Source organism: Carassius auratus, chromosome 39, assembly GCF_003368295.1.
Source record: "Carassius auratus strain Wakin chromosome 39, ASM336829v1, whole genome shotgun sequence".
In the NCBI taxonomy this organism is placed as follows: domain Eukaryota; kingdom Metazoa; phylum Chordata; class Actinopteri; order Cypriniformes; family Cyprinidae; genus Carassius; species Carassius auratus.
This window is the reverse complement of record NC_039281.1, coordinates 8,948,907-8,968,906: the sequence shown is the minus strand read 5'-3', so window position 1 is coordinate 8,968,906 and position 20,000 is coordinate 8,948,907. Positions and strand designations below refer to the sequence as shown.

The 20,000-nt window shown below is 35.9% G+C and overlaps 1 protein-coding gene and 1 long non-coding RNA gene across 2 annotated transcripts in view; both read left to right on the top strand.

Annotated features, from left to right (window-relative positions):
• LOC113058125 (uncharacterized) overlaps positions 1-4,604 on the top strand; it is an 8,618-nt gene extending 4,014 nt beyond the window's left edge. The window contains exon 3 of the long non-coding RNA XR_003277921.1: positions 4,457-4,604. This is a non-coding gene — a long non-coding RNA (uncharacterized LOC113058125). The remainder of the gene's footprint in view (positions 1-4,456) is intronic.
• A 3,586-nt stretch (positions 4,605-8,190) lies between these two features.
• Positions 8,191-20,000, top strand: LOC113058029 (large neutral amino acids transporter small subunit 3-like; the record flags this gene model as incomplete). Its single annotated transcript, XM_026225694.1, has 8 exons — positions 8,191-8,503; positions 14,067-14,224; positions 14,387-14,564; positions 14,790-14,845; positions 15,264-15,340; positions 18,422-18,514; positions 19,195-19,325; positions 19,952-20,000. Coding segments are annotated over exons 1-8 (747 nt in total), but the record flags the coding sequence as incomplete, so codon positions are not given.

The window sequence follows — 20,000 nt, the reverse complement described above, 5'->3', positions numbered from 1 at the left end:
CTCCTCCTCCTCCTCCTCCTCCTCCTCCTCCTCCTCCTCCTCCTCTTCCTCGCCCTCCTCCTCCTCCTCCTTGCCCTCCTCCTCCTCCTCCTCCTCTTTCTTGCCCTCCTCCTCGTCGCCCACCTCGCATACGCACTCGTCCTCTCACATTGTTTCTTCTATCCATTTTCAGACTTTCTCCTTCCCACCTTCAACAACCTGTTTGCTCTCTGAACTGGCTTATATTGGTTGTGTCACATCATTTGAAACAGGTTAAATCAATTTTGAGTGGTTGTGTTCAATCAATGACACATGTTCTCTATTTGTATTTGATTGTTGCCACTTGTGTTTACCAGTATGGATGACATGTGCATTAGAGTGCAGAATGTGTTTTGAGAATGAGAATGTGTTTAGCGTTTTGTTGAAGAGTCTAAGTGAGATCTGCAAATTGTGTTTTACCATGTGAAATGGTTTAAGGTATTGACAACAGACTGCACAATTAGCTAAATAAGTTCAGGCAACTGAGAACTTTGTTCAGCCAATAGGTTTTAGTGTTTTAGCAATTGAGAAAAACTGTAATAACATCATTTGAGACATTTAAGTCACCTTCTGTTGTTTTACAGTTTTACCCTCACTCTTCCACCTTCATCCATCATCCGTGTCCCTGGAGGTCACACACCATCAGACCTATAACCCTAAACATCACCTCCTGCTCTCGGATGTGTCTTAAATCCATCTAAATTATAATGATGACTAGAAGGACAGTACGTTCAGCTGTTAATAGGATGTGAGAGGGTGTTTCATCACATCCTGGAAGGAAACGCTGTTGTTTGATATGAACAAACCAAACACCTGCAACACAAGACCTGCACAACAACAAAAAAGATGAACTTAAAGGAACATGGCAACATAATATCTGACTTTTCTCAAATGTATTGATCCAGTCAATAAATTAAAACCAACGTGCATGATTTCATTTATTTCTAGCAGGATTGTTATAGTTAACTAAAAAAAAAAAAAGCTTACCTCAAATAAACTAAATGTTAACTGAAATAAAACTATTTTGTTTCAACTTGATGTGTTAAAATAACTAAAACTGAAAAAATTAAAAATTTTGAAAAATTCTTCAAAGGTTTAAAAATAATAATTAAAAAAAAAAGCAAAAAAAAAAAAGTTTTTTATTAAAACTTAACCTTCAAAAAAAATAAATAATAATAATAATAATACAAATGTGACACAAACACGCAGATAAAATATTTCGCTTTCCAATGTGGAAAAAAAAAAATAGTTTCTAAACATTTTATAGTAACCTAATGCATTATGATTTTTGAGTTTCTACATGCTAGAAGTCTATTTCAGCCAGTCATTTCTATTTCTTGGCAACTACACTGAAAACTATTTGGTGTGCGAACAATTTTCACTCAGAAAATGCTACACACTGAATTAAACGACTGAAGCAGAAGAATAGAAAGTCTTGGAATACATGGAAAGTCCAAAATAGTATTTTCTAGTAAAAACATACTCTGATAATCTTCATTAGAATTTCAAAATCCAGTTCAGAAATTGTCATTTAAAATCTTTTTTGTAAGTATTTATCATTGCTAAGCCCATTTATATGTTTGACTCTAAAAAAGAAAACATCAGAAAATAAATGGATTTGAAAAATGGTTTTTAAAATAGACATGAAAGTGCTAATAAAAAGTGAAGTGTTCTGGTGCCACCATGTGGATATGAGAAGCTCTTCTGACTGAGTGAGCTGCTCACTGTGGCCCCTGAGAGCCCAAGAGTTGATCCTCATAATAAACTCAAGTGTGTTTCTGCCTCAGAAGTGGAGCTGGTCTTCTCCTGAAGTTTTACAATGTAACTCAAGCTCAGCCAGACGGCAAACGTTGCCTGGGGACGAAAATGAAAACCACATGAGAGAGCGAGAGAGATGTCTGTTTATATGTTCGTGCTGATTGCAGTCTGGTCATCATTAAGAACACAGAAATCAAGGAATGATAATAAGGGCTAATTTGTGAGGAATTTAAATCTCATTAAAGCACTTGAAGCCGTCTGTTATAGGTGATCTGCTGTTGTCCGACTGTATTTGTGAATCATAACATGCATGGGGGGGGGGGGGGGGGGGGGGGGTCATTCCTGCAAAAAGTGAAATTAAATTTAATCAGATGAAGGAAGATGCTTGTTTGTGATGTATTTCCTGATCGGTGTCTGTGCCGGATGACAAACATCTGACGCTTGGAAAAATCATATTGGACAGTATTTCAGATTTAAACATTTTTAGTGTCACTACTGACTCTTTCAATTAGAAACGTGCAGATTTTAGGATATATGCTACGCATTTTACATTTAAAATACTGTCCTAGAGAATTGCAATTAATTAATTATGAGTCACTTGAACATATACAGCAAAAATATAAAATACAATTTAAATGTTTTCTTTTTTTTAAATGAATTAACCATTTATAGTGTAAATATAGGCATATATTATATACAGAAAAACACTACATGTACATTTAAATAATATAAAATATTGTTAAAACATTACAATAATAATAGTACACAGCAAATGCTAAAAATTTTACTTTTTTTTCATATTGAGACATGTAATTGTTTACCTGAAGGAAAAAAGAAAGAAAAAAAAACTTACATTATTAAAAACATTATTCACTTAAATTGTGCAATTCATGTAATTCTACAAAAAAAAAAAAAAAAAAAAAAAAATGTGTGGTTTTGGGTAAAAATGTATGAATGGGAAATTTCATATTTCATATTGAGAAACACAGTAAAATATTATTAAATTATTTTAAAAATCAGGGTTTAATTAAGTTTTTCCAAGGTTGTTATATCAACATTATATACTAGTCAATACAATACACAGCTATGAATTGTGAATATACAGGTATAGGCAAATTTGTCACTGCATTTTTACATTTTAAAATGTGTACATTTCTAGCAATTTCTTTTAACCAATCATTTTTTTATGTTTTTTTTATTATTATTATTAATTTAATGCAATCCGTTAGCACATCCCAACAACTCGCAGGACATTGTGAGATGACAAAAGTGTGCTGAATGTATTTTTTTAACTATGAACAGATGTCTAGACAATGTGTTTATCATATTAGAACCGTAAACCTGTGAGAGCTTAGATTTAGCATAGTATATAGTGGCAAGAAAAGTATGTGAACCCCAAGGAATTGGTTCGTTTTCTGCATTAATTGTTCTTAAGTATAAGTCAGAGAAGTCAGCTATTATAATCTTTATTGAAAAGATCACATTGAGCAAAATGTCTGCTTCAAAATCTCATGTTTGCTTCACTGTTACTTGCCATTTGTGAGATCTACAAGCAATTTCTGAGTGAAAATTGCTTCGAAGTACATTTTTGTAGATTGTAGAGTTCAGCTGACATTTGTCGAAACACAATCTATAGAGCAAAATAATGCAAAGATATAATAACATGTCCCATTTATGATAGGCATCCACTGAATTGCAGTAGAAATTGTGCAGTCTTTCTGAAAATATGTAGAAAGATTGCAGTCTTCCCGCTTTTAAGTAATTGTGTTACATGCCATTTCTTTGTAATTATTTGTGACTTTCTGAGTGAGTACATTTTAGTGTACTGACTGTAAAGACATCAGTTGAATAATAAAGTAATAATGCATTGTATTTCTGCAGTGCATCCACTGATTTACAGTAGCAGTTTTGCTTGGCTTGTAAAGGGTTAAACTTGTAAAACTGCAGGAGCAGTAGAAAGCTCCTCGGCATTGTCAGCTTCAGCAGCATCTTCACTGACGTCTGTCTCCAAAGCTGTTCTTCATCAGTCTCTCATCCCAATGTTTTCTTACACGCAGTCTGGATTCTGTTTATAACTCTGAGTTCATGATCCTAATCTGTAACGCTGACTCCTCTCTTTGAACGCCCCTCGTATGTTTGGATTATTGGATTACATCAGCACTGAATTTGGAAATGATTTATTGATGGACTGCAGATTTAGCTTTGAAGCTTTAATTGTTCACAGTGTCGTTGATACCAAAGGCATTGCCTTGAATCTATTCTGAGTGTATTTATAAAAATGGATTAGGTTACTTTACAATTTGTTTCATTTGGAATCGGTAACGGATTGCATTTTGTAATCTGCAATCTTAGGGTTTGTTCATTTCAGTGTTAATCTTAAGTTAGACATGTTAATAAATCTAACTGCACAAGATTTGTCCTTATAATGCTTTTTAAAAGCTCTGCTGTTTTCATGAATGTCTTTTGTATGTCTTGTGGATAGCGTTGTGGGTAGAGACAACAGGACATTGACTTTTTCAACTGAAGGAAGTGTTATTATGAATTATGAACTTGAATATTAGCTGGAAGTAGCTATTTTAATCAACAGGACGTCTGACATATTAAACATATAAGTATTATATATTTATTTTTAACAGCTTTTGTTGCCTCTTCAAATTTCCCTTGATTTTTTTTCATCCAGATCCTGATCTACTTCAACATCTTCTCACAATCCCCAGCAGAGGTCAGCCTTGTCTCATCATCTTCACTCTTTATTACCATCATCTGATTAAAGGCTCTCTTATGAAGAGCACTTTGTAAAGTTTGCATGTTTTCTTGTTCTGCTGATATATCCAGCCTGTTATAATATATAATATCAAGAGCACACACACACACAGAGTTTTTAATAATCAATATATTTCAAATATGAATAATACAAACATAGTTTGTAATATAATAAAATAAAAGTATACAATTATTTTAAAACGTGAACTATTTTGAGACTATTGTGATATTTTTATTTGATGCAATTTGCTAAATACTAACTTTGCATGCCTTTCCATTAAAAACAATGAGATTTAGCAAATCTTATTCCAAATAACAGCCAGCAGGTGGCACTATATCATTTATATTCCTTATTACAGTTGTTATCAATTGCTAACCCTGGACACCAACTTGTGCAAACTTCAGATTCATGGTGAAACTCAAACAGTTTAGTTAAAAACATGTTCTCGTTTGTCAGACTCAAACTTTGGCCACAGATGACACACAAACCCATCAAACACACACTACTTCACTGACTAGACAACACTAGTGAGATCACTTCACAACACTGTTACACAAACCTCCTTTTAGGAAAGAGGGATCATTTTACAGTTTTTTTCAATTGCTAACAAGCGTTTACCAATACTACTTTTTCTTAACTCTTAAAACAGCAGCACAACTACATCACACAATTAGCCAAATGGCACATTTTATTGCCAAAACCATATGTGGCAACCTTTTTATAAATTAACTCTATCAAAACACAGCAAACACAATCCAAAATCGAGTCATTCGCACAAAACATTAGCACTATTTTCTATTTTCAATACTTCTGAGTTGCTGTTTTTGGAGAAGTAGCAGCTTTACACTTTATTTAAAGTTTGGAAAATAAGGTCTTCTTTTCTTCATGCTGTGTTTAAGAATTTGTAAAAAAAAAAAAAAAAGATTGGGAAGAATGTTTTGGGATGCCCTTTCCTTCCTTGTATTGTTCAGCTGTGATGAACAATACAAATTGAAAAAGGTTAGAGAAAAACGTACTGTGCCATGGTATAACAGTAATACTCAATCTCTCAAGAAAGTAACTCGTAGTCTTGAACGCAAATTTAGCCATTTAGCCTCCTTGTTAGTGCGTCCGCCTCCCATGCTGGATGACCCGGGTTCGAGTCCCGCTCGGAGCGAGTGTGAGGAGCGTCAGAGAGGACCCGGGTGAGAGGGGTTACATTGGTGCCGTGACCAGGATGAGCTGTACTTAATCTGTTTGGTGTCAATTCACGTATTCTCAGGTATGATGTACTAATGTTTGTATGATGCTATGTTTTTCTGTGTTTGGAAAAAAAAGAATGAGCTCTTAATTACAAAGATATTGATTTATTGTCTGTTTAATTGATAAATCAGTTTTATGAAGCTGTTGAGGAGAATGTTACGTGACCGAATGAGCTGTACTTAATCTGTTTGGTGTCATTTCACGTATTCTCAGATATTTCCGACTCAGTAAACGTGCGATTGATGAGCTCAGCCTTTGTCTCGGTGTGGTCCTTTCCGGGAGGGTCGAGAGAACGAACCAGTGAGAGGGGTTACACATGCAGAGTTACTACAAGTTACTAAAACTTGTACAGTAAGTAATTGCATAACTAAATAGGCCTACATAGTTACTTTGCGCCTCTGCCATGCAGGACCCATGTGTTCCCAGTTCAAACCCAACTTAGAACATAAATGTGCCATGCAGGACCCATATATGTGTTCCCAGTTCAAACCCATGCCCAAATGGCCCATGCCTGTCCCTTATGGGGCCCATGTAATCAGCTCATATGGGCTTCCTATGTGGGACTCATACTACAAAACCTACGTGGGACCCACTGATTTCATCCAAACCAAAGCACCTTCCCACACAGTAACCATGAAACCTGCAGTTTACCCATTTGGGCCCCACACGTCATTGCTGGCTGGGAAAAGTTGACTTTCAGTAGAAAGAGATCATTCAGTATATGAAAAGCACTAGAAGAGTAAAGTACAAAAACTGAATATACAGTAAACACACGTTGGACTATACTGTCAGTTACTGTAAATAAATAAAAAATGAATGAATGAATAAATAAATTCATTCAGACTTCTCTGCCTTGTCTCTCATTTCTGCACAAATACAGTAAGAACTACTTGGCTACAGTTAAATTCAACAGTAAAGAGTTTGTGTTACAGTATTTACTATACATAGAATCATGAAGGTTCTGTCATCTGAAGTACTGCTGCTATGAACAGGACTGTACGTGTGATGTATGTGTGTTGTGTACGTATTGAAACACTGTAGGCCAACTTCCTTAAGTGTGAACATGCTCAAATACAGTATAGTGCTCTTCATCAGGAACAAATGAGCTTTGACCTCATCCCTACCATGATTCATTTTCCAAGACACACAATCATCTGTGCTCCTGTTCATATCATCCTGAGATTCTGAGCTGTGTGCACTGAATGTTCACACGTGGATAACTGTGTGTGGTCTGGGTTTGTGTTTTCTGAATGAGAACAGGGTTAAACCTGAGCAAAATGATGGAGTTTTGTGTAGAGTTTATGTAGAGCAAACAAGACCGTGTGCACAACAGGTGAAAAGTGTTTTGAGAAACGGGTCTTTGTTTCGAGAACTGGATGAATGTTTGGAAAACTGGGCCAAATGAATCAGATATAGTGTGTTTGCAATCGAGAAAAACTGTAAGGCAGCTCTTAATCTATAATTTAATGTATAATTAGCAAATATGTTGCATTTAAAGGATGTGTATTGAGTATTAAAAAATTCACACAATGCATTACTAATCTTTATATTTGACTATATTTATGCATGGCCATTAGGAAAAATAACCATATTATAGTAAAAGTGTAGTTATTATTTAACTTTTTTTTTTTTTTTTTACTACTGTGTAATGTGTAGTTACTGTTAATTAATGTGTAATGACCATGGTTTAACTATAGCAGCCAAGATTTTTTTTTTTTTTTTATTATTATTATTTTTTTAGTAAAACCATAGTTAATTTGTATCTTTCGCATTGTTTAATGTGATTAAATATTCTGAGTAATGGTCCATACCCAACAAGCCTGTTATACATAAATGATCAAAACACTGAGTGTAAAATATTAAAATAAAGTCTAAGGATAATAATATGACCAGTGTTGATGAAAGTTACTTTTTAAAGGAATGTATAAGTAACAAAAGTTACAAATAAGTTACTTAGTTACTCTTTATGGTATGAAATGCATTATGTTACTTTTTATCATCTGCCTAAGTTTGCCTTCTTCAGAAACAAACAAACAAAAAAGAAACACTAAAGTCATTAGTATTGTTGAGCGTCAAAGGTCAGCAGCAAAGAATCTCGTTAATAAAATGGATTTAAATACATAAAGGATATTTGTGTTGTTTAACATATTTAGTCAGTTTATTGTTTACTTTTTAATGAAACTCGCTGTAAGAAGGTTACCATGGTAAACGTGTTCAAAAAAATGCAACAGTAACGCGTTGCTACAATAAAACCTTTTTTACATCAAAAACTGATACATTAAGATGTCAAAGTTATCAAAACAGAACCCCTTATACCATTTAAGGACTGGTCTGTTTAAATTGAGGATCTAATAACTGAGGCAAGTACTGCGGTATATGTTTGTATGGTTATAACGGCCCGATTCAGAACAGAGAGTGTGTGTTACTGTATAAGTAACGCCCATGAACACACCAACGAGCCAGCATGTGTGTGTAAAGAGGAATGGTGAGGAGGGAGTTTCTGTTAAACATGAGAGGTTAGATGAAGACTTCTGGAGATCCATCCCAGCTGCTCTGAGGACACAAGAAGCAGAAGCTCCGCTCAGATAAACTCCATTATCAAGTCGAGTTTGGCGGCAAAAAGAATACTTTGTTACATTTGTCTTTTGTTTGAACGCCCGGCACGAGAGGGAAACCAGGAAATAACGCGCGGCTGGCATCTGGAAATTGAACAAAAATGAAGTAAGTTGTTTAAATTGGGTTATATTATTATTACATCTAGTAGCATATTACATAAAAATAGATTTGGGAACAAACGGTCGTTTTGTGTTGATAGGTTCACTGTAAATAGAGACTTTGGTAACTACAAATAGTACAGTGGAGACACGTGGCGAGTGAGAAGTGAATACTTGCTTTATTTTCGCGCGTTTCACTTATTTCTCAAATATGTGTTTTATAAATATATATTTAAAAAAACTGGAAACCCCATGTTTAGTGTTTTAAATTAGTTCAAATGTATTTTCATCAGCTATGAATGTTTTATTGTATTGTGAAAGGCTTGTTTTATTTTAGCATATGGCGAGAGCTGGAGAAACTTTGAGTTTGTTTGATCCAGGAGAGAAAGTCGACAGCCCAGTGGTGTTTCTCAACGAAACACGCTGGGAACAAGCCTTTTGTCCTCAGGGGAAATGGAGAGGCCAAAATTCTGGTTTCAGAGAGAAAACCATTTCCCGTTTAGTGATTAGAAATGACGATATGAACATTTATTTTCGGTATAATCACGGTATTGTTGAAATCAATAAAGTTACATTTTGTTTGCATAAACACTAAAACAGTAACAAAACAAATTATGTCTGAATTTTAATTGACGACATGGCTGACAAAATAAAATGTTATCCCTCACATTTCAGCCTTTGAAGAAAATAGTTAAGTCAAAATGATAATTGATTTATAAATTATTATATATTTTATCTTCTCCGTGAGTAATTCTAGGTTCCTTATCAGAATTGTTTAAATATACAGAATCAACTGGTCGAAATTAACAGTAGGGCATTAAAATCAATCTTTTTTTTTTTGGGCCAGACAAAAACCACACACACACACACAGAGAAAAATGTAGATGTAGCTCTCTGTAAATGCACTCTCTGGCAGCAGGTGGCGCTGATGGAACAGAAGAATTAGAGTCTGATTGCACACGGATATCATGGAGATGTCTATTTAACATAAACAAGACATTTTTAGAGTATTTGCTCATAGGACGTTTCCAAAGATTGAAGAAAAAAAAATGCAATTCGCAATTCTGACTTTATATGACACAATTCTGACAGTTTTCCCGTTAGATTTTTCCTTTCAAAATTTTTTTTGTTTTGCTAAATAAAAGAAATTCGGACTTTTATACATTTATACTTTTGTACTGAGATTATATCAAACAATTCTGCTTTTTTTTTTTCTTTCTTTTTTTTTTAGAAAGATTCAGCCATTTAAAAGATTTGATTCTTCACCAGAGGAGCGCATGAAAAGACTTGATTCGATTATTACTAGGGAGCGTAAATGACTTGACACTTTATATTGCTCTTTTTGTTGTTTTTGATTGCTTCCACTGTCTTCATCTGTAAGTTGCTTTGGATAAAAGCGTCTGCTAAATGATTAAATGTAAATGTATATTTCATTCTCCACCAGACCATAGTCACTTCATTGGAGGTGGGGAAGATGGGAATATATCTTGACATCATTTGGCTTTTGGCGAGGGTCACTCTGGGTCAGGCATAGATGGAGAGAGGACACAAATGAAAACTTAAAGCACACTTAATATTTAAATCATGAAATGCTCTCATGACTTTAAAACCTGGACTTTATTATTAAACTATTACTGCTTAAACATTTAGAGAAAGATGCATCTGCTCTTTCATATGTACACACAGGGTCAACGGTAAAAATTCAAGCACTTCATATGGGCCTTCCTCTATTTCTCTGCTCACTGATAAACAGACGTACTTTAGAGGACATTAGTGGTCCCCTTTAAACAAACACACTGAACGTCACGTTGTTCCAGTCGAGTGACGCTCAACTCAGTTGACAGAGCTGTTAATAGTTACTTTTTAACCGTGCAGTGTGTGAAATGTGGCTTGCACACCTGTATGCCATGAGGTTTACAGCAGATGCCTAATGTTTGTACTAAACACAAGACGCCCGAAACCATCTTCATGCATACTGTAAACAAACACACACACGTGCAACTGACCACGACTCGATCCTGTGGAAAACTGAAAAAGTGTGATCTGTCCAAATGCGGATTGATTTCTACCACTGCCAAACCTGCTATTCCTCATTCAGGAGAATATGAATGAAGATCTTTTTAAGCACGTGTCTTAACATGCCGTGTGAGTTACAAAAAAAAAATCCATTCATAAGCCTGGCTTTTGAGGACAAAGTTGTCTAGTGGACTGTGTCTAATCGTGTTAAGAACAACAACAGGCCGAATCCGTGTCCTGCTGAGATCCCTGCACTTTCTGCTCTCTCTATCTTTGTATTGCCTGTATTCTCCCACTATTACTCTGATCTCTTTTTTTCTGTATGTGTGTGTGTGTGTGTGTTAGTGGCTGTTTTGGTTATCTGAGTTATAATGACCGAACCCTTTCAGTCATGTCATGGTATAAGCTGACCCCATTTTACAAACAAAAACTTTGACGCATTAGAGCAAAGTCATATGATCTCTAGAATCAGAAGATGCAGGTTTGTTGTACCTTTCAGACGCGGGCCTTGATTTATTAACTAAATTAAGATTTCTAATTTGTGTTATAACCAGTGTTGGGGAAAGTTACTTTTAAAAGCAATGCATTAAAATATTGCGTTACTCCCTTAAAAAGTAACTTTTGCATTACTTAGTTACTTTTTATGGAAAGTAATGCGTTACGTTACCTTTGCATTACTTTCGCATTACTTTTTAAAGTTTAATTTAAAGACAAATAATTGCCAGAAATGTATTACTATTGTTCAGTCGAATGTGCATAGCCTACCACTACTACTAAAAAGAAACAAACATTATTTTTTAAAGGAATAATCACACAACATTTCTTCCATGTTTTATTTTTAATAGGGAACCCCTTTGTTTTCCAAAAAATAAAGTTAGCTTATCAATAATAAAAAAAAAAAATTAATGAATGTTTTATGCATTCATTTGATAACCAGAAAAATTTAATTTCTGAGGGGGAAAAATAATTCTATTTTAAGAATAAATGAAGTTGTTTTTATGCATTTAAATAATTAGACATGCTAAAACACAAAATTAGGTAACAATAAAACATATGGTGAAGAAAAAAAATAAAACCTTTCATAGGGCCCTAAACATTTGTTAAACTTTTAATAAATTGTTGTGAAACTGTGTAAGTGTTATGATTTTAATTAATTAGACATGCTTTTTGATTAATACAATTAAATGTAACAATTAAAAATGAGTTGAGAAAAATGTAAACAGAAAAAATGGAATCCAGAAATATTAAAACAGGACATGAGATTTGTCAGTCAGTAAATGGGAAAACGAAGTAACTGGCGTTACTTTTTGGAAAATGTAACTCAGATATTTTCTTGTAAATTAAAAAGTAATGCGTTACTTTACTAGTTACTTGAAAAAAAGTAATCTGATTACATGTCTCAGGATAGCCCATCGATTCAAAGACATCAGAGACACTCAGAGCCTGTGGCAGGAGACACAGACCATAACAGATTACAAGCCCCCACCACGGACCTGTGACAGCACCATCTCCCTGCTGAACAAGCTGAATGCCTTCTTCACTCACTTTGAGGCACAAAACAGCTCCACTGCACAGAAGACCACTGCAACCTCCTCCCGGCGACCAGGTGATGACACTGACCCCAGACAGCGTGAGGAGATCCTTCAACAGGATCAATGCACGCAAAGCTCCAGGTCCTGAAAACATTCATGGGTGTGTGCTGAGAGACTGTGCAGTGGAACTGCCCTCAGCAATAGACAAAAAAGACTCATACATCAGAATGCTGTTCATAGACTTCAGTTCAGCATTCAACAAAATCATCCCTCAAGAGCTCATTCACAAATTGGTCCAGCTGGGGCTCAACAGCCAGTCGACTTTCTGACTGGAAGACCTCAGGCAGGACTGGTCGGAAGCAACACATCCAGCACCATCACACTGAACACTGGGGCCCCCCAAGGCTGTGTGCTGAGCCCCCTCCTCTTCACTCTACTGACCCACGACTACACACCATCACACAACTCCAATCTCTTTATTAAGTTTGCGCATGACACGACTGTGGTGGGTCTCATTAGTAACAGAGATGAGCCAAACTACAGGAGCGGGGGAAGCCTCCACCTGCTACAGAGGCTCTCAGGCTCTCAGGAAGCTGAACACCCTCCTGAACTTGCCCCCCCCCCCCCCCCCCTTTGCCCCAGGCATCACTAAACTCTGAACCCCTCCCCTATTTTGCCCCCCCCCCCCCCCCCAGCTCCCACATCTCCAGGTCCTTCAACTCTCACTAACAAACTCTGACCTGCACCAGACACTTTGTGCAGCATTGGTCTGCTCACTACCTCATTTAACTATCTCTTCTGTCAGTTTCAATAGAGAACTGATCTCTGAACACTTTAATCAGACTGAATAAGCTCTTTTGCACTACAATCATTTTATCAGCACTGTTTGTTAATTATACTGGTTTGCACTCTATCTGCCATGTGGCTTGTGCTGCTTTATTTAACTTCATTTTAATTCATAATTTTTTTTACATGCACTTATAGTCGTGTTTTATATTGAATCTGTATTTTTAATGCTCTACTGTTATTTATGCACCAAGGGTCTGAAAGTAACAGTTTCTATTCTCTGTTTGTATGTGCTGTACATGTGGAAGAATTGAGAATAAAGCAGACTTGATAAACTTGAGTTACTTGTTATATGTTACCCCTATCACTGGTTATAACAAAGCATGTGTCATTTGTATGGCTTGTGGGTTTTATTGCAAGTGGTTTCACAAACAGCAGTACATGCAATTCGGTTGGGTACACCCCTATTTAGAGAAAGCTTTTGTGTGTAATTTGTAGGAAATGTTAGGGAGTGTGAATGTTTTAAATCTCACAGAAAAATTCCAGAGATTTCAAGAAAGAAGATTTATGGGTGTCGGTTTTTGACACCTTTATAATGTTACGAAAGATTCCTTTTTCAAATAAATACTGCTTATAAAACCTTTCTATTTATAGGTAGTTCCTAAAAATGTATCCTGGCTTTCACAAAAAAATAATAATAATTGAGCAGCAAAAACTGTTTTCAACATCGATAATAATCAGAAATGTTTCTTGAGCAGCAAATCATCATATTAGAATGATTTCTGAAGATTGTGTGACACTGAAGACTGGAGGAATGATGCTGAAAATTCAGCTTTGCTCACATGAATAAGTTACATTTGAACAGATATTCATATTAAAAAATGTTGTTTTTAATTGTAATAACATTTCATGTAATTTATAATGTATTTATGTAAGTATATTAAATTGTATTATACCAGAGTGATAGTGGAGTGGAATTTATGAATCACAAAGAAGAAATTGCAGAATTATTTACACCATCACAATTTTTTTTCGTATTTAAAAGATTTGGTTAAAAGACTTGTGTATGGACATGACTCAGAAAAGCTGACAAGATATGCTATTTTCACATCTTTAAAATGCAGTCCTCAAAATATAATGCCAGTAAATCAGCTAAAGTAGCTAAATTGTGTTTCCAGAAACTTTGTTTTTTCACATGCTGCTGTGATTATTGACCATGTTTATCTCTGATGATAGGATGTATGCTCCGTCTGAGTCGCTGGCGTACAGGAGGCGCTGGTGGATGGCCGTCACAGCCGTGTTGGAGAATCTGTCGTGTTCAGCCGTGCTGTTGGGCTGGGGCTCTCTGCTCATCATGCTCAAAGGACAAGGCTTTTACTCCCACCTGTGCGAAGGTAATCAGTCATAGAAGTCAAACAGATCACAAGACGGTCACTAACAAGCTCCAACAGGAAACCGAGCCAGGGTTCCTGGGAAACTTGAACTGCATGGAGACTTTAAAACGTAATAAGTCTCTGTCTCTTGCTTTCATTGACCTCAACTCTCTCTTTCTGTAGAAAATAAGACTGAGAGTGTGAATGTAAGCGCACCAGATGATTGGCCCAGTTGTGTGGAACAGGAAGAAATGCTGAACTTGGGCTTCACCATTGGCTCATTTCTGCTCAGCGCCGCCACATTGCCTTTGGGTATATTGATGGACCGGTTTGGCCCCAGGCCTCTGCGCCTCGGTGGAAGGTGAAGACACACCTACACACTAATTCTTTGAGTGCTTGCTGTGTTTTACAATGCCATCACTCCATCAGGTAGAAACACATTTTTTAAGAAAGCACTTGAGTCATGAAATCTCTGCATGCGTTTGTGCACTTCAAAGCACTAATTCATTTATTAATATAAGAGCCCTTTCACATTCAAGTGTGCATTTATTTAATAATCGTTTGTGTGTTGTGTTTTTTTACTTAGTGCGTGTTTTGCGCTCTCTTGTGGGATGATGTCCATATCAGCCTATCATCCAGAAGGTGAGCTGCAAAGAAAAAATACACAAATAATCTGCATGAGTCTTCAAATTACAGAAATAATCTATCCGTCAATCTTTCAATGATGGCTGGAGTTTTTTTTTATAAATATTAACATTCAGTAGTGGTCATTCTCCCTTTAATTTTAACATTTTTAAATGTTTAGGCAGCAGAACATAATGTACATTTTCTTTTAAAATTTTAAAATGGTATTTTATATTTACAAGCACATTTTGTGTAGAATTTTTGTGTTCATAAACATTCACAGTCATACCCGGATTCTCAAATGTTGCATTCAGTAGCAACTGTGTACAGAAGGCACATAAAATTAGATTTGTCATATCAAAGTCATTGCCACAGTCTTGAGTTGTTCAAGCACACGTTTTGATTGTGTAATGATGGTTTGTGCCTTCTGTTCTAGTCCTCTCTGCACTCATTTTTCTGGCTCTTTCACTCAACGGCTTCGGAGGGATCTGTCTGACCTTCACATCTCTCACGGTAAGAAAAAAGAGAAAATGGTAGAGAAGGGAGTACACGTGGTCGCAGACATCTGCAATGACTTGCCTGTTTTGTGGTGCAACTGACACACAAAGCTTTTTGAAGTTTATTTTGTCCGGACAGGTGTGTGTGTTTGTGTATTTATGTGTTTGGGCCAGTAACAGGATTGACGCATATATCTGAAGGAGAAATTCTGGCTTTTTCAGTGCCCACCAATCAGAAGGCTAAACTGCCCACACGCCTTCTCTTACGCCCTCTCCCTCCCATCAACCTCTAGATGAAATGAACAAGGGCACAGACGTTGTACCCACATCAACAAACAGATTGTGACTTTCCAATCTGTTTAGTAATATCACCTGGTGTGGGAAAGAATGACTATATATATCAGCTGCCCTCAGATAGCCCACTGCTATCATGCAGATGCCAAAACACACTTATCCTTGTTCATACACATGACTCATCTAGGGTTGCACAGGTATGTGTGCACACTGCCCTACACATGACAACACACACTGCTTCATTTCAGTGTCCTGTTGTACACTTCTGAGGAAAGCACATGCTCTGTGTCTTTAACAGTGAATTACTACCAGCATGGAGACAATAGCAGCTGATATTCCTATGATCACTTTATTTACCCTTTTCCACTTTGTGCGTATTTTGATGTTATCTGAACTTAACAAGTCAATGACCTCCATGACTTTGTGTGCTATTTTTTCTAATTCCTTCAAATTGGCAGGGAACCAACCATAAGAAAGACCCATCAAAAATAAAATCTCTTTAATCCTTTGACTAATTGTTATAGACAAATATTTGTCATGGCGATATTAAGGTGAAAGAAAATGGAAACTTTTGCTTAAGATGTTTCTTACAATCAAAGTGCCTCACTAACCTCATACCCAACAGTCTCACACTGTGCTCAGATTTTTCTAAAAACCGATACCTGAAATCAGAATTTATAGAATTAAATATGAACCTTAACATTTCTTAACAAATTCTTCCAAGATGAAACTACCACTGGTGTGCCTCAAGGTTCTGTATTGGGCCCCTTCCTCTTTCTTAGTATATATAACCTTTCTGGCATCTATCATGCAGGTATAGCGCTTTTTACAATACAAAGCTTTTACAATGTATTTAGTAGCAGCTTATCAGTGTTGAATGTCAGTTTATGAACATATGGCAGAAATGTACAGAAGAAAAAAAAAAACAATTAAAGACGTATCCATACAGACGATGAACACTACTTATTATATGATGCAATCAAACTTATAGCAAAATTTTGTAGTTCTGTATGTTATTTCAGGGTTGGCATCATCTGAGGTCCTCTGAGGGGATGACATCATCTCTTCTCAGGTGTTCTGGATCCAGAATGAAGCTTGTGTAAATCCTAGTTATCACGGGATGTAAAACCCCTGGCAGAAACAGATAAACAAATAGACATAATAAGCGTAGCTGCTTTTCCAACCAAGCTAAATTAATAAGTTCAACCCAAGCTAATGAATAATAACATTTTACATTACATTTATAAGACACTTTTATCCAAAGCCACTTACAGTGCAATTTAGCTATAAACCTTTTTTACTAGTATGCGTGTTCCCTGGGAAAAGAACCCACAACCTTTTGGGCTACTGAAGCAATGCTTTACCACTGAGCCACAAGAGCACAATCATTTTTTATTAAATATAACTGCAGAGCAAGATTATGAGATGCATTATTTGAATACCTGCCCAAAGAGATGTGTCTTTAATCTAGCTTTAAACAGAGCAAATGTTTCTGAACCCTGAACATTATCAGGAAGTGTATTCCAGAGTTTGGAAGCCAATTGCGAAAAAGCTCTACCTCCTTTAGTGGACTTTACTATGCTAGGAACTACCAGCGTTTTGTGACATTAGGGAGAATGATGGATTGCAGCGTGGTATAAGGCTAGTAAGGTACACAGGAGCTAAACCATTAAGGGCCTTGTAGGCAAGACATAATATTTTGTAACTGATACAGAACTTAATAGGTAGCCAGTGCAGAGACTGTAGAATTGGGGTAATATTATCATATTTTCTTGACCTGGAAAGGACTCTAGCTGATGACACATCGCTTTAACTCTGTCTCATTCTGTATGATCTAAGCTGTGCTATCCACAGTTATGTTATAGATTTTATTGCTATATAGTCTTTTTTACATACCTCTGTAATGTGAACCTTAACATTTCTATCAAATAACCGTTGGTGTACCTCAAGGTTCTGTGTTGGGGTCCCTTCCTCTCTTTAGAATATAACATTATTGGCATCTATCGTCCACTTAGCTTTTATTGCCAATAATTGTCTGTTTTATGTCTATTTATATTTTGATGAGAAAATTTAAGAGAGAAACATCTGAGATAAAAAGAGATTTAAAGTTCTTGCAATAAACATTGCTGAGATCTTGAGATATGAACATCTGAGAAGTCATTAACATTGCTTTGGATACAGTATTGGTGTTAAAGGTGTGCTGCCTTCTGTTACAAGTTCAGGTTGAGGTTGTTATCCCACTCTGTGTTTGTGTGTGAAAAGCACAAGGAATACAAATGTGCGTTTTCACAGAAGTGTGTGTTTTCAACCTTCTCATTTCACACAGGGGAGTAAAACACACTCACACATCCTTGTTAGAGTCTGGAAAAACGAAGCAGTGCTTGGAAATTCTTGGAAAACAAATTTGATATATATCCACACTCCAAAGCAGGACTTTCTGCGTACTGAAGCATATATTTCTCAAACAGTAATGCGTTTGTTTTACATTCGTGGCATCACTACCACTTATACTTGTAGTTGGATATGATGTTCACTTGACACTTAATTTGAGCCATTAAGCAACCACCCAGATGTATTTAGCATCATTTTATCAATGCAAGTGTAGGCTCTGCTGCCTTTGTTGTGTTTTTTCCTATACTGGGGTGGGTTTCTCAAAACCATAGTTGCTAACCTGTTAGCAGCTTATTTGGTTGGCAATTGGAAATTGCATTGAAACCAACAAAGTTGCTAACTTAGTTGGCAACTATGGTATTGGGAAACGCACCCCTGATAATGATTTGTTTTTCCTCACTTCCTCTGATAGCTGCCAAACATGTTTGGAAGTCTGAGCTCTACTGTTATGTCTCTGATGATTGGCTCCTATGCTTCATCGGCCGTCACCTTCCCCGGAGTCAAGGTATTTTCTTTATGTAAATGAAGGTTAAACCTGTTTGACGTGTACAGTTGTGCTCTGAATTAAAGCCTGATGAAATGTTGCATCAGATTGAATGAAACTGAATAACCTACGTCACAAGTTCAGAACTCATTGCCTTTAACTTCATGATATAAAAGCAGTTAGGCTAAAGTATTAATTTAAGGTTTTGAGCCATGATTGTGTACAATCAAATATAAATTCAATACATTTCATTTGATTTAGAACACATCAGCTGTTATAGTGTTACTCTAAAGAATAAAAATTGGGTGTTTTCAAAACCATTTCTTTCAATATTGTGTGTGGAAAGCGTGATGCATTTTATTATTCCAGTTTCTGTAACTCTTTTATTATTTTAAAGCATTCTTGATGAATAGAAGTAATTTCTTTCAACAATAACAGTGTACTGTACATGCTGACCTCAGTTAAAACAGGTAGTGTCACTGTGTCTGCATGACTCTAAAGAATAGATGATATTAGGACCATGTTGTTCTTTGATATTTTGTCAAGCTTGAACCCATTGTTCAACACTTTCTTCAGCCTCATTCAGACCTAAACCCATCAACCAGACGCTGCAGACAAGCAAAATGCAATCAAGCATGTCATACAAATGGGACAAACTCAGCAATATTGCATCTGCTCTTTGTGTGTGTCTCTTTCTCCAGCTGATATATGATGCCGGGGTCTCGTTTACTGTTATCATGTGGATGTGGGCTGGTCTGGCAGCTCTGGTCTTTCTCAACTGTTTCCTGAACTGGCCAGAAAAAGGCTTTGCTACACCGGAAGAGATTGAAAAGTAAGCACGAGTCCTTTTAACCCATATAAACCTCAAAAGATTACTCTATTAGTCTGAAAACAGATCTGTGATGTCACTAACCTTTACCCTCTTCAGAGCGGGGTAGATTACTTCAATTCTAACACATTACTGATTTCAAATTACAAGACGATAAATTTAGTTAGTAATGCAATCCATTACAGTACACAGTTAAAGTAATATACTCTTGACTTAACGCATTTAAATAAGATAATCTTGTACCATATTAATATAAAAATACAAAGAGATTGAAAATATATTCCATTTTTGTTTTTAAAAACATTAAGTGCACTAAACATTACTTTATGTGGAGGTTTCTTAAAAACGAAGTTTAATGAAAAGCTAATAATCAAATCATAAAAATGTAAAATACAAATAAATGATTTTTAAATAACATCGATCAAAATTAAACTCAAAAAATAAAAATAAAAGGCTGTTTTAGAAGGAAAGTGTGTAAATAATATGCAATCATGCAATCCATAAAAAATGAACTGAATCTGATTGTGAGTATTTTAAAATGCAATATATATAACTCCAAGTACTTAATTGTTGCAATCTAATTACATGCAATCAGTTCTGAATAATAAATCCTTTTTGCAACCATTTAGTAGGAAAAAGATGCGTTCAGAAGAAAACCACAAGTCTTCTGTTGAAGAA